Here is a 15,960-nt window from a genome sequence, read left to right on the forward strand (position 1 = left end):
ATAAAATGTATTATTATTATATTATTACTCAGGGCCTACCCAGGGCCCACTCAGAGCCCAGCCAGGGCCAACCCAGGGCCCATTCAGGTCCAGGCCGTACATAACAAACTTTTATTCCCGGAATCAAAGATTCTCGTCCTTAACTAACTGATACGTTAGAAAAGTAAGGTTAATAATAAGTCAACTCAAATTCATAGGAAGTTCATTCACTGATGTCCTCATCACCCCAAGCCCTCGTAGGGTACCTGTCCATCAGCCGCTGCACACCTCAGAATAATCCACTATTCATATCCCAGCTGGGGGTGCAATGGGTGTCGGGTGGGCAGATATCATAGCAAATAAAAAATTCATTAACCGTGTGCTATTAATATGACCAGCCTTTTTGAAACCGAACCCATTGTCAACTCACCAACTAAAAGTTGGTGAATAGTAGGCAATTTATTTAGTATAGCTCATTGGAAATATAGACTACGTCTTAATGCCTGTCTACATTTTTTCCCACAAAGTGGAATACATGAATGGGTAACACTTTACAATAAGTAACATTAACTAACATTAGTTAATGCAGTGATAAACACTAATATAGCATTACCACAGGGGTTGTGGCGGGTTAGGTTCAAGGTTCGGTCTAGGGGGATAACCCTATCAATCTGTATTTACTGGTGTGTGTTTAAAATGTCATGGCACTTGCATTGACCGTGTGTGTGTGTGTGTGTGTGTGTGTGTGTGTGTGTGTGTGTGTGTGTGTGTGTGTGTGTGTGTGTGTGTGTGTGTGTGTGTGTGTGTGTGTGTGTGTGTGTGTGTGTGTGTGTGTGTGTGTCCTTGCTGCTACCGACAACAGTCCTCAAGTCCAAAGGGAAGAGGAAACGTCAGATTTGCACAACGTTGGCCAATCATTAGCAGACCTGACAAACGTGTCCCGCCCATTCGTTGCGAAGCAGAGCAGTAGTAGTGAACCTCCTCCCGGGCGGTCACGTCCCTCGACCAAACCCCGGGACGGGAGGCTCACAATGTGCGAATCTAGCGAGAGAGAGGGCGGGATCTACAGTTACATGGGTTTAGTGGCAAGAGGTAGAGAAGGCGGGACTTTTGAAAAAGTGGTATATCCGTTTCCGTTACATGTGTCTGATATTGCCTTGTCAAATGTTTATTAAAAAAAACTGTTTTTGTATTATTCTTGTTGTTGTTATTATTGTCGTGTTGTTATTATTCTAGTTTAAGCGACTGCTGACGGGCTTACATTGCACATCGGAAGTGTTTAACCGGAAGTTGCATTGAGGCTGACCGGGAAAACGCTACTATTCCCCATCCGCCAATACTTAACCCTCTCTCACCCTGAATCATGTGTAGACATGACCAGTGTGTCCCGCCCACACGGCTATCAGAGCAGTGGGAGCCGCCGTTGGAGAGAGACGAGCCAGCCAGTAGCATCTCTGCCCGCAGCTAGCTAGCTACTAGCTCCACAGAGCTAGCTACTAGCTCCACAGCAAGGCCACTGCGGGAACATGGCCACGACGGACAAAATCAAACATGAAGGAAGAGTTAAAATCGGTCATTATATCCTCGGAGACACCCTCGGAGTGGGCACATTCGGGAAGGTTAAAGGCAAGTGTCTGAGTATTCTGCGTTGTCCACCTTTTTTAATGCGAACTCAACATATGTCAAGAAGACAGCATCAGAGCTGTTAGCTGCGCTGCTAGCATGCTAGAGCTAACGTTAGCTTCAACTTGGCACACTCTAGTCTTGGTTGTAACGAGACCCTCTGAATGGAGTGACGTCTGACAACTTTCGGGGTGAAGTTGCGGTCCAGGACCACAGGTGCTTGAGGGCGTGTTGTCTTCGGCCCTCTGCACTGGGGATCATTAAAGAGGGGCTTTGCACTGACGCTACCTTCAGTCTATGAGCCCATCAGACGTTATCAGCAAGCCAAGCAGTCCAGATAAGTTAGACTACTAGACACTCCTCGACTGCTTCACCACTGTCATCATAATCCTGTTCATCGGTGGTGTTTCGATCTGGTGTGTGTGTGTGTGTGTGTGTGTGTGTGTGTGTGTGTGTGTGTGTGTGTGTGTGTGTGTGTGTGTGTGTGTGTGTGTGTGTGTGTGTGTGTGTGTGTGTGTGTGTGTGTGTGTGTGTGTGAATGAAAGGGGGGAAACACACACCTTTACTGGTTAGGTTTTGTTCCTTGATCAGTATCGAATAGGGTTGGCTGGACAGTTCCACAACGCGCGTGTGTGCGCGCGACTGTTTATGTGTGTGTGTGTGTGTGTGTGGGGGGGGGGGGGGGGGGGGTGTAGTTTGGCCAAGCAGCAGCTCGCACCTTGTCATTACACGCTGTCAGGGAAGTATCAAGCCAGCCTTGTTTAGGAGCTGCTATGATGTAACACATTGCATTAAGATTCGCATGGTCACTTAAGTCTATTCTCCCAATGAACCATACATTGTAATGTTTTGTCAAGTGTGAATGGACTAGTGTGGAACATTTTTGGGACCTAGCCAGTTTGGAACCAAACAGGGCCACACAGGATTGAACTTTTGTAAACCTGGGGGGTCGTCCCATAGTAGTCACTGCTTAATATAAAAGTAGAGGATGACCACAGCCCATTAAGGCTTAAGTTCTCAATAACTCATGGCCTTGGCCATGCCGGATTGGACCAAGGCTTCATCCAAACATAAATCAACAGAAGCTTATCATTCATGTACACAAGGGTAGACTTTTTTACTTAACATTAAAAGAGAAAAATGACCGAAATAACTCTAGTTGCTCCTGTTGTTTACTTTGCATTTCTGGGACCGTAATTTGCATTCCCTTTTCACCGCTTCTCTTCCTTGCTTCCTAATGAGCCTCTGATTCTCAATCTTATCTTGTCTTCCTTTTCTTGGCCTCACAGTTGGCCAGCATGAGCTGACGAAGCATCAAGTTGCCGTAAAGATCTTGAACAGACAGAAGATCCGGAGTCTGGACGTTGTGGGCAAGATCCGCCGGGAGATCCAGAACCTCAAGCTCTTCAGGCACCCTCACATAATCAAACTGTAAGTCCTCCATTACTTCCCCCTGCGCTAACCAATCTTTGTGCCCCCCAACTGCTGCCAGACCGAGTGCCACCCATGGTGCTATTTTATGGCTTTAATGATATGGTCTGGAAACGCATCCCTCTGGAACAGGCTTTGTTTGACCCGGACTCATCTCTTTGTTTATTTATCTTTTGTTCGGTCTGTCTTTATCCATCTGAGTCACATGTGGAGATTTTCAGCTTGTTGTGTGGATTGTGTCGTGGTGAGCTTTGTTCAGGAATGAAACAGACGTTTTTCACACTGGTTGGTTCCTTGGTATGCAGCCCAGTTTTGGGGCAGTTAGGTTCATAGTTATACATTACAAGAGTCTTCCGGTGGTCTTGTTTACCGCTTCGGTTCGAGGCTGCTGCAGGTCAGTTTGGAGAGTTGAGTAATAGTTTTAACAGAGGGGTAGCAAAGAAAATTGCTTTTTGTGGTATAGTGAAAAAAACTGCATCCACGCTTTCTGCCAAGGTAAATAAAGAAATCAGGCAGGTGGTGCTATTATGTAAAATTTGATCTACCCTATCATCTGGAGAACAGCGAACATAATGCTGTTTTCACATTTGAGCTTGTAGTTGAATGCACACATGGGATTATCTCTACATTATAATTGTAATTTGAAATGTTAGAGACATAAGCTCCCCCTTCCAGCAGTTGTCTGCATGCATAGATTTAGGGCTGTAACAATTTCAAACACACATATTGATATGTGTCTAAGTCCTCGGTCCACCTGACACAAATTGTGAAGAAAAAGCCCCACTAAAGGAGGGTTGTGAGATAGTTAATGGGTCGCCCTGGGCCATTAAACTATGACTATTTGAGGTAACTCATCTTTTTCGCTGTATAATGGGGTGACTGACCTCTCCTTTTTCTGGGGACAGTCTCAGGTTCTGATGGCCTGCCCCCATTAAGAGAAACAGGATTTCTAAAGTATGAGTGCATTTTGAAATGGCAAAGGTTGTGGCTTACTGATTAATATACATTGTGAGACTCTTTGTAATCAGTGTTTTGTCTATAGGATAGGCTGTGACGTGACCTCACTGTGCAGCGGTCTATCTATGGACTTTATACCATCATCAGGCATGACCAATCAGAAACCGTAGGCTGTCAATATAATATAACGATTCTATACAGGGCTCCAGAGTGCGCCTAATTTGGGCGCACATGCGCCTAGAATTCGGGGTAGTGCGACCAAATATTTTATTTGGGCGCACCGGTGCGACTGAAAATTTATCTGGTATGATTATTATTATTTATTTTTTTACAGAGCAGTCTATTGATAATATTGTAATAACCACGGAAGAGGCAGTGAATGAAGTATTGATTAGACAGCGATTTATTAGACACCTAATAAACCGTTGGAACACGCAAGACCGGTAACAATAGCAACGCCGGTGAACAAACCCGCGAAGCCCAATCCAGGGGCCTGTACTACGAAGCTCGATTAGAGGGTTAGCGAGGTATGTTGAGCTGAAAGCCTGGGTTAGCTGTACCATGAAAGTCGATCTCTTTAAGCGTAGCTGTATCACCATGGTGACTTACGCTCGCAACCAAACCTGGTCGGGAGCAGCTTTTCAGCGAGTCTACCTGGTGATCGGCTGCTTATATCGGCGTGCGCAGCTTCCTAGCCCCTCCTCCGATAATGGCGTCACCATTTGTGGGTGTTCCCATGGACCTCGGTGCACTTATCGTACAGGCGTCTCTCCGAAGACAGAGGGTTTTTCGGGACAGAACCGATCCCTTAGCATTGTCTGACGTTATTCTTTATGAGAGTTACAGATTCTGCATTTATTTAAGGCATTTATTTAATGGTCAAGATATTATTAATCAATGGCGTAAATATAGACGGTGCAACCGGTGCAGCTGCCCGGATTGCCCCCCCCCCCGTCAACAACTCAGCGCAAGGCAGGCACGGTCCAACCCTCCCACCCCCCCCCTCTACAACTCAAAACTTGGGTGCACCATAAATATGTGCTGGTGCACCCAAATTAAAAATGTAGGCGCTGAGTGCACCCAAGGAAAAAGTTAGTCTGGAGCCCTGCTATATTTGAGGAGCCTACTTTGGGTTGTTTTTGGCAGGTTGACCAAAGCTTAAAACACATCAATGAAACCGTTTGGCATGTTCTGCCCCAGCTAGTTACCTTTTATAAGAATAGACGTCATGTCAATGTGTCCCCATTTTCATTCTAGAAATAACAACATATATTTTCGTTGTTTAAATGGACCACTAAACTGCAAATGTCCCCGTTTTTCATTTTAGAAATCTGGTCCCCACACTATATTATATTCTCCCTGGCCATACCATTGCTGTCCAGGGGGAGTCACTATGACTGTGTTTGGATGATTTTGATGAATCAGTGTTTAACTATAAGACACCAGGATCCATTTTTGAACAACACACCCATTGACTCATTCTCTCTTTAGTTCCCCATAGCGAATAGACATGAATACCATGACTAATAACCATCCATTTGTTACAAACTACTGCAGCTGACATGGAGACCTGGCAGTTCGTGGTCAGGACATATAGGGCTTTTATCCGGCCAAGCAAAACATTTGCATTCAGCCAACATCCAAAGCAAACTTAGATGTCAGGCTGATAATTCATAAGACGTCAATGTAAACTATCGTAAAAACTTGAGTGCTGCACGTGACGTTTCTAGTTGGACAGAGTGTAGAGTAGCTGGAAATCAGAAACAAAGGGTTTTGACTCGTTTCATTCTACTTATCAAACACACATTTCTCCCATGACCTGGACATACAAAAGCTGGTGTATGAATCATGCGTCCCCTAATTTGATTGCTTAACCTGCTGTGCAATAATCAAGTAATCCCAAAACCTCCTTTATTTTTATTTTTTTGCAGGTATCAAGTTATCAGCACACCTACAGATATCTTCATGGTGATGGAGTATGTATCAGGAGGGGAGCTATTTGACTACATCTGCAAGAATGGAAAGGTAAATGCATGCAAAGTTTAGGGTGGGTTGGAGTGGGGCTTGACGTTCTGGCTGTTTTTTGAATGTCAGTGTATTTGTTCAGTAATTTAGCTAGTGGCTCGAGTTGTAGCTACAGTTATAGCTATATCCTTTGGAGATAAAAGTGGACAAGAATTAATGATTTGTAGAAAAGCATTGCCTGGATGGATTTACTTTTTGGGATTAAATGGCTGCAGTAGAAATAATACATTGTGCATACATTGATTAAAGCGTTGTTAAATTCTCACCCATAATAATTTCCTTTTTGTTCGACTTATCTTTATTAATAAAATATTTTTTGTTGCACATAACTGTATTTTCCATTTTTTGGGGAATTTTGGATAGAATTGCATTTGATTTATAATTTATAATTATACCCCGTGATATACATTTTTTTGTTCAGAGTGTTCTATGTCTATTCAAACGGTATTGTTTTCTAGCAGAATGCCTCTTCCCAGTCTGACCCCTTGGTTCTGTGCCTCTGACGGCACAAGCCCTGAACTCTAACGTACTGTCGTGCTTCTGCGCTGACAGCTGGAGGAGAAGGAGAGCCGGCGGTTGTTTCAGCAGATCATCTCGGCGGTGGACTACTGCCACAGACACATGGTGGTGCACAGAGACCTCAAGCCGGAGAACGTCCTCCTGGACGCCCAGATGAACGCCAAGATCGCAGACTTCGGTACACATCCCTATCGCTAACTAGGTTTCCTGCCACTACGTAAACACTGATAACGCGGAGGGGCGTGACCGCAACCGCGCCGCTTCATACGGCTCGTTAATTCAGTAGATTTTTATCTGCATCCCCATCGCTGCAGGACAATACTTTTGTGTGTTGTGTTTTACCCTATACTTACAGCCCTCGCAGCAATTATGTCCAAGAATAAAACCTTTGTTAGTTTTGCATAAACATTGTGTTGCATAACATGGCTTCTGCTGTGTAAAGCTATTTAGTAAGAGGAAACCATTACTAAACCGATAATGGTTGATGTGGAAATATCAATCGTAACTATAATATACAATTATATACAAATTATATGAACCTAGTTTATATAATTAATAGGCAATTTAAACTGATATGCCGACGTTCTCCCTGTACCTAGAGATGCCTCACTTCCTCTCTCTTACTGAGAGACGTTAAGATAGTTTGCATTTGCATTGCCACTGTAGCCACGAAGTCTGATACTAAGGCCATGCCAATCGACTGACTTCTGAGTTGTGTAGCTTCCTTTAACTGTCTTGCAGCCTTGCTTGCAGACTTGTAAACATATACACTTCCCACATATTGTATTGCAGTTTAATTTGGCCTATCCTGCTCCATGGCTGACTTCAACCATGACCAATCCTAAACTCTCCACGATGGTCACTCACATACACCTTTGTTACCTTTTGTATTCACTACCTTCAATGCAAACGTTTCCCTATAAGTATCTTGTTCACCCATTGTCTCACTGAATGTAGCCTTGGTAACTTTGCTGCCTGTTCTTTCCCATGATCATGCCCAATAATATTTTGCTGGCCGACGTGTCCTAAAATTAGTTTTTCCTTCATCGACGGGTCTCTAACTCAAACTCATACTGGTTTAATTGTTTGACAAAGTCTTTTTGACAAAAAATGTAACGTATAACTGGATAGCTTGGTTGGTACAGGCACAAACCGTTTCCATTAGCACATTTGTTTGTGTAGGGTTGCCGTTCTAATGGATTGTTGTGGTCTGCATGTGCAGGTTTGTCAAACATGATGTCAGACGGAGAGTTCCTGAGAACCAGCTGTGGTTCTCCAAACTATGCGGCCCCAGAGGTCATCTCAGGGAGGTGAGGTCGACCACCCACTCTGAATCATTCTTCGGTGCCGACAGTCGAAGCAGCAATAGTCCTTTTTTCATGGAGGCGTCATCGCAAGACAACGACAGGTGTCGTCATGACACTTTTATGAATAGCCATATGTCCATAGACGCCGCATTGCCTGCCTTGACACATTGCTGCCATACCTCAACGCCACCGGCGTATTGGAGAGGCCAAGTCTGGCCTGTTAACACGCTTGAGTAACTGGTGAGCTGTGGTCTTTCCGGATATAAAGCCTTATCACGATTACATCTCATCGGATTAGTCATTTTTATATTCCTATTAAATCAGATCTGGGCTTATCTTCACTAGTTCAAGTGACGCTCCGCACCCTGTACACAAAAGGAGCAGACCTGTGTTGTGTTACCCAGCTGTGTTTGTCCTAGGATGACACTATTAGCTGCTTGTCAATGAATCTATCTGAACGAAATGAACACGCACGCACACCTGACAATCATGTTCGACCTTTCTACTACTCCCTTCTCGTCCCTTCTCTCGTCCCTTCTCTAACAGCCTGGCTTCAGCTTATACCTCAGAGCATTAACATTCAATTTTGCAGACATCTGGTGTTTCTCTGTGTGTTCTGACCCTCTGCCCCCCCCCCCCCCCCCCCCCCAGGCTGTACGCGGGCCCCGAAGTGGACATCTGGAGCAGCGGGGTGATCTTGTACGCCCTGCTGTGCGGGACGCTGCCCTTCGACGACGACCACGTGCCAACGCTCTTCAAGAAGATCTGCGACGGGGTCTTCTTCACGCCCCAGTACCTGAACCCCGCGGTCATCAGCCTCCTCAAACACATGCTGCAGGTGGACCCCATGAAGAGAGCCACCATCAAGGAGATCCGGTGAGCCTCCGGTTCCGGTGTCATCGGCCCCAGGTCCTGGGCTGAAAGGGCGCGGTCTGGGTCAAACCTTTACAGCCTGGGCTGGTTTTAACCACTCCTAAAAATAAGATGTAGTTTAGTTATCCTAGACAGGGAGCTTGAGTGTTTCAGCGCAAGGACAGGCCATCAGTGACAATTATAAAGGATAAAAATAACACAATAGTTAAAAGAGAGATCTACTTTTATACAAAATTAGGACACAATTCTTATGTTGGCTTCATTGCAGGACAAGAATAGCAGTGTTAAGCAGTGTTGACTATCAAATAGATGGGGATAAATATAGAAGCATTAATCTTTTAGGTGAGTTTAAGGACATGGATTTATGTTTTGTCTTGTTAGAGGCTCAGAACTACAGTCACCGGCAACTACCTATTGAGGGCATAATGTGCAAAATGGATCAAATATTCTAAATATCAAAAAATCGTTAGTCTGTCAAAATAAATAACAGACCGCTGCCTTCCCTAATCGACCAATCAGAATCACGTATGTACCAAAGATAAGTGTAGCCGAAGCCTGACAGGCGTGGCCTCTCTCGTGTCCTCAGGGAGGACGAGTGGTTCAAGGAGGAGCTGCCCAAGTACCTGTTCCCCGAGGACCCATCCTACAGCAACAACATGATCGACGACGACGCGCTGAAGGAGGTGTGTGAGAAGCTCAAGTGCACCGAGGAGGAGGTGCTGACCTGTCTGTACAGCCGCGACCACCAGGACCCCCTGGCCGTGGCCTACCACCTCATCATCGACAACCGCCGCATCATGAGCGAGGCCAAGGACTTCTACCTGGCCTCCAGCCCCCCGGACTCCTTCCTGGACGACCAGCACCTGACGTCCTCCGGGGCCCTGGCCTCCTCCTCCTACTACTCCTCCTCCTCCTCCTCCTCCTCCGCGGCCGCCGCCTCCCCCGGCGCCCCCATCCTCAAGCCCCACCCCGAACGCGTGCCATTCCTGCTGGCGGAGACGCCGCCGCGGCCCCGCCACACCCTGGACGAGCTGAACCCCCAGAAGTCCAAGCACCAGGGCGTGCGGCGGGCCAAGTGGCACCTGGGCATCCGTAGCCAGAGCCGGCCCAACGACATCATGTCGGAGGTCTGCCGCGCCATGAAGCAGCTGGACTACGAGTGGAAGGTAAGGAGCACTGTAGCCGACGCGGTGCTCGTGAAGGAGGCCTGGGCTGACCACGCCCAGGCGTGGCATCGTTAGTCGCCGCTCTGCTGGCATGATGCTGCGGTGGGTGACGCCCACTTATGGGCTGTGTGACACACAATGCATCACCTGAATCGTGCACAAGGGCTGTATATGACGTTTGTTTTTCCGGCATGTGCTTTTCACGCACAGCGACTATAAATTAGGCTTGAGGCCAGAGGTTATATGTTCAAGTGTAAATGACTTTGTTGGTACTCATCCAGCTTGTTCATGGTTTTGGAAGTAAGAGGACTTGTCTCATCATCATTGTCATCAGAATGATTGCCTAAAAGGTTGAGGGAATGTGAAGATATCTTCAATGTAATGGCCAGCATCATTGTAGTTGTAGCGCACTGATTACAACGGTACCCGATGACCCTCACTGTTTATGTGATTGTGGAAAAAAAGAATTATGCATTGTTTTGACTTCTCGTTGTTGTTTTCTTCGCATCAAAGATCCCGAAAGGCTTAACATATAGACACGTTGAGTGTGTCCTTATCCTCCATCCCCATCCATGTGGCCTCTTCACAGGTGGTGAACCCCTACTACCTGAGAGTGAAGCGGAAGAACCCTGTCACGTCCATGCAAACCAAGATGAGCCTTCAGCTCTACCAGGTGGACAGTAGAACCTACCTCCTCGACTTCCGTAGCATAGACGGTAGGCTCCATACCTGCATATTACAGTTGTTATACGTACACATGACCTATTTCATATCTATGACATCAAATGTGGATCTGACTTATCCAATATAGTATTTGATTTATTTGATGTTTCCTGATCTGTAAACAAGAAATTTATAAAGACCTAGCAAAATCTAATATATTTGAATGCCTGTTATGCAGGGCTCCAGAGTGCGCCTAATTTGGGCGCACATGCGCCTAGAATTCGGGGTAGTGCGACCAAATATTTTATTTGGGCGCACCGGTGCGACTGAAAATCGATCTGGTATAATTATTTTATTTTTTTACAGAGCAGTCTATTCATAATATTGTAATAACCACGGAAGAGGCAGTGAATGAAGTATTGATTAGACAGCGATTTATTAGATACCTAATAAACCGTTGGAACACGCAAGACCGATAACAATAGCAACGCCGGTAAACAAACCCGCGAAGCCCAATCCAGGGGCCTGTACTACGAAGCTCGATTAGAGGGTTAGCGAGGTATGTTGAGCTGAAAGCCTGGGTTAGCTGTACCATGAAAGTCGATCTCTTTAAGCGTAGCTGTATCACCATTGGTGACTTACACTCGCAACCAAACCTGGTCGGGAGCAGCTTTTCAGCGAGTCTACCAGGAGATCGGCTACTTATATCGGCGTGCGCAGCCTCCTAGCCCCTCCTCCGATAATGGCGTCACAATTTGTGGGTGTTCCCATGGACCTCGGCGCACTTATCGTACAGGCGTCTCTCCGGAGACAGAGGGTTTTTCGGGACAGAACCGATCCCTTGGCATTGTCTGATGATATTCTTTATGAGAGATACAGATTCTGCATTTATTTAAGGCATTTATTTAATGGTCAAAATATTATTAATCAATGGCGTAAATATCGACGGTGCAACCGGTGCAGCTGCCCGGTTGCCCCCCCCCCCCCCCCCAACTCAGCGCAAGGCAGGCACGGTCCAACGCCCCCCCCCCTCAACAACTCAAAACTTGGGTGCACCATAAATAAGTGCTGGTGCACCCAAATTAAAAATGTAGGCGCACCAGTGCACCCAAGGAAAAAGTTAGTCTGGAGCCCTGCTGTTATGCTCTATCTGTCAGTTTGAGTATCCTCTTAACGTAATGCCTCTCTAAGTAGTGCCAGGTATATCCAACATCAAAATGTATTCTGAAATGATCTTGCGGTAAGATTACTAACCATAATCGATGTCGATATTTTAGCAAGTCCATTCAATTCGAAAAGAGCAAGAGTAACCTCTTGCCCTGTTTGATGTTCCTAGACGACATGCTGGAGACTAAATCCGGGACCACCACGCCCCACCGCTCAGGCTCCGTGGGAAACTGCCGCGTCGCCCTGAAGAGCGAGGGCGACGGGGCCGACGGGAAGGGGGAAGCCCCTCCCACAACCCCGGTCACCACCACCACCACCTCCACCGCCAGGCCCCCTGGGGACGGGTCGCTTGCGGCCTCATCGCTGACCTCGTCGGTTGACTCCGTGGGGGGCGGTGATGCCACGACGTATCCGCGGCCCGGAAGCCACACCATAGAGTTCTTTGAGATGTGCGCCAACCTTATCAAACTGCTTGCGCGATAGCCACGCTAACTATCGCTAGCCTTTTTTATTTTTTCTTGCTCTTTCGTCTGTTTCTTCTTTTTCTTTCTCTCGTTCTTTCTTTCTCCGCTCTTTCTAGTTGTCTCGTTTCTCTCTCTCTTCCCCCCTCCCCCTCCTCTGAGTGTCTTTAAAGCAATAAGCATGCAACTGAGCCATGGCTGGGTCCGTCCCCCCTGCTCTGGATTAACTAGTTGTACCATGGCACTGATGCTGGTTCCCCGACACCCTGAACCCATGGAATGTTTATCAAGCTGGGGTAGTAGGGGAAGGGTTGGGTGAGGAAGGGGGCACGCAGGAAGAAGAAGTGACATGCGACTCAATAGTCACGGCCTAGTCAACGTTTTAAGAGATGTTTTGTTTTTTTTTACATATTCATGATCAATTTTATTGGCACACGACCTCTTGTCTGTTGAGCGCATCGCCCCAGACCCTCCTGCGTCTATAGGAAACTCCTGAGTGATTACACTGAATCTTTCCGTACTGCAGCCAAGGAGACTTTGGTTTCAGTGCGGAGAACAAAAGCAAGGTTTACCCTGCAGAGGTAGGGCGGTGGGGGGAGGGAGAGTACACATTGAGGTGAGGGTAGTAGCCATGGGAAAGGAAGCAGGAAGCACTTTTGCACAGTTCTGTCCCTCTTGCTGCTCCACTGCTTGCTCTCTTTTTATACATGGAGACCAGAGATGCGGGTTGCAGAAGTTTCAGGGGCGCTGCTCATCCTAGCACTAAATTTGTCATGCCAACCGGCTCATTGGACTACAGATGTGAAATGACCCCCCTTGGGGACCTCTTGTGGAAGAGGGGCTGGAGGAGCAGAGGAGCGCGTCATCATGTTGGCTTGATTTTGATTTTACTTTTTCTTCCGTTTTTTTTGTTCGTTTCCAAAACTATATTTCCATGGTTTTGTCCTTGTAAAGATACCTGTATGAATATGTATGTCCCTTGCATTTTTTTTATATATAAAGAATTGAATATATTTATCAGTGCTTTAAGTGGAGGAGTGGAGGATATATATATAAAAAAAACATTTATTAACAGAATTTCTTCTTGCATTAAGGACTGTTGCTGGATGGTTTCTATTGGTTGGTTTTTTTTGGTTTTCTGAAACAATATTAAAGTCTGGTTTATTGTCAATCACCATAGATTTGAGACCCATGGTGGTCGTTCCATATAAATGTCCATATATTGTTTTGTTGCTACACGAGTAAGTACTCCTTGCAATGACCAATTCTAGAAAATCCTATTTAATTGACCAAAAAAATATTATCCAATTTTTTTGTTATCAATTTAAGGTGAGAGCAGAATTACCGAATGACTTGCCTTTTGCCTACATTCAGTTTTACCGTGTTCTGCACAGGCTGACTCTGGGCACTTTGTACATTCTGACAATCTCTTCAACAACGCTATTGGGCTCAGGGCTCAATTTGAAAACCTGAATTGTAGCAGTTACATGCAGTGCATGACCAACGTTTGATGGCAGGTGAACACGTACAATGTCGACGTATATCGTGTATGCTTCGTAGACTTGCATCTCGCAGCCCATTATGTTCCCAGAGTGGTGACTGTTGTTTTGAGTTTTCCTTTTCATTTTGAAACCTTTAAAAATCTCTGTAGAAAGGTTTGGCTTTGTGTGATCACACCCACCTGATTTTACTAGACTTTGGTCTAGCAAAGACCTACGCCTTTTTGTTTTTTTGTTTTCGGCTGCCTTATGTTTATCATTACTGTTAAATTTAAATTTCATCAGTATAAAAGAGACCATTGGCATTAGAAATATTGGCATCCCATGAAATGTTCACGAATCGATTACTCTTAAAAGTCAACATTACATAGCAGCAATTTTAAACACAAAATCTCTATGCAATCGTCATTCTAAAAAAGTGCTGCAAGTGCAAAGTATTCTCCACCTTGGGAATGTGATATAATCGTGCTAGGAATAGGAATCCAAATGATCTAATAACCAAGAGCTTCTCAACTACAGCCTTCGGTGATTTAAGGTCTATGGATAAAGCTGAATGATGTTCGATTGCTTGGAATTTAGCCGGGGTGTGTGAACAGTTGACTTGAAAAACAAAGAAATATTTAATATGGTTGGTTTCTAGCATATCAAAAACAGTTAATTCAAAGGCTTTGATCAATTGACAAAATCACATTTTAATCAAAGTAGCCTTTTTTTTACAAATGGGCTGATATCCAAATGTTTTGGGGGGGACTTGACTGAATGTAAAGGTGACTGCAGAAAGTGAATAGTGAACCCATGATGATTCTAACACTATTGAACTTATTCAGTGTCAATCCCTAAGCTGTATTTTGTACTTTCACATCGGACCTAACTGCACTCGATCACTTAACCAGTGAAACGGTCCTCAACTATAAACTATACCATGGCCAATGAATGTTTCCACAGCATGGAAGGTAGAAAGACGAATGACAACGTTGCACACAGGTGGAGCTGTGTAGTCGGTTGAAGCTCCCTCAGTATAAAGTGATCATTTTGGTTTATATAAATACGGATTGTTACATGCCAAGCCAAATTATTAGGATGTAACTAATGAAAAAGTAAGACAGGGGTGCCAATTATTCTCAATGTGTCTGTTTCCGTCTTAGTACAGGTTTGGATGGAAATCTGAACAGTTGACGAGAGTAATTTGGTCACTGTTTAAACATTATTCAAACTGTAATTATTACACCAAATGGTCTTCAGAATACTTGTGTTACTCACCCATGTTTAGTTTTGAGAGGCAGTTGCAAGAAAATATTTGATTTTGTGCCTGAAGTTTAATCATAGTTTGATGAGCAAACATGACAGTGTGTAACTACGTTTGTTGGATGGATCATGTAAAGAGTGGTTAGTCCCTATACTGGACTTTATTCAGGAGGTTCCATTTGTCTGAACTTCTTTAATCAAATCTTGTTCATTGTTTTGTTATTTGTTTGGCTGCGTATAGGGACCCTGCCAGAATGACCAATGTAAATCTCAATGGACGGTGTTGAAATCATTTGCATACACAACTGCCTAATAAACAGCTAAATTGCACACATTTCCATTCAGCTCATTTGTTTTTCTTGTTTATCCTCGGTTGTCTTCTGCATCAGTCAGGGAGAGGACATGGGAGGGGAAAGCACTCTATTATTCAGAATCACAGGACGCAGAGGATGTTCTCTACGTCCTCTGGTGTTATGGAAAAACTAACCAAAAAATGTGTACCATAGTTCGGAATAATTATTTATTTTCATGAATTATAGTTCGTTATTAATATATTTTGTACTATAAGCTAATACATTCAAACTACATTTGTATACTAGCAGTAGTTGTCTATTAAAGGAGGTCCATGAGGAAAGGAAAGTGTCGATGAGTAACATATGGCATTATTTTATTTAGTGAACTACATGAGTAATAACATTAGTGTTATTACATTAGTTGTATGATTTATTTTGTTATTTAGTTGAAGATCCCATATCACGTTTTATTTGGGTTAATAATTGCATTTGGGGGTACAACTAGAATAGGGTTACATGCCTGTATGTTAGAAATACCCCTTATTATTCTAATTTCTGCAAAACCAATTTCAGATCTTTCAAAAACGTTCTGATTGTATCATCTCGCATTAGGCCCCTAGTCTACAAGCCCACTCCTCCCCCCCCCCCCCCCCTTCTGCACTTCAGCGCCGCCACTGCATAGTTTGAGCGCAAACAAGCTGTTTCACGCATTTTGAGGGGCGTTCTTGAACGGCGCGAACTCGCCCTGGCTC

At 44.9% G+C, this 15,960-nt stretch overlaps 1 protein-coding gene across 2 annotated transcripts; it reads left to right on the top strand.

The window, feature by feature from the left end:
• Positions 1-1,351: 1,351 nt before the first annotated feature.
• prkaa1 (protein kinase, AMP-activated, alpha 1 catalytic subunit) lies at positions 1,352-15,259 on the top strand. 2 transcript variants are annotated; one of them, XM_060050507.1, is made up of 9 exons: positions 1,352-1,605; positions 2,892-3,033; positions 5,922-6,015; positions 6,568-6,712; positions 7,757-7,844; positions 8,493-8,717; positions 9,301-9,880; positions 10,470-10,596; positions 11,880-15,259. In XM_060050507.1, the coding sequence occupies exons 1-9, from the start codon at positions 1,506-1,508 to the stop codon at positions 12,191-12,193; spliced, it is 1,815 nt and encodes a 604-aa protein (XP_059906490.1). In that variant the 5' UTR covers positions 1,352-1,505; the 3' UTR covers positions 12,194-15,259. The 2 variants fall into 2 exon arrangements, with proteins under 2 accessions (XP_059906490.1, XP_059906492.1); XM_060050509.1 differs by lacking the exons at positions 9,301-9,880; positions 10,470-10,596; positions 11,880-15,259 and adding an exon at positions 7,984-8,081 and having other exon boundaries at positions 1,358-1,605; positions 8,493-8,632.
• The last annotated feature ends 701 nt before the right edge of the window (positions 15,260-15,960 follow it).

This window comes from Gadus macrocephalus, chromosome 4, assembly GCF_031168955.1.
Source record: "Gadus macrocephalus chromosome 4, ASM3116895v1".
Lineage (NCBI taxonomy): Eukaryota > Metazoa > Chordata > Actinopteri > Gadiformes > Gadidae > Gadus > Gadus macrocephalus.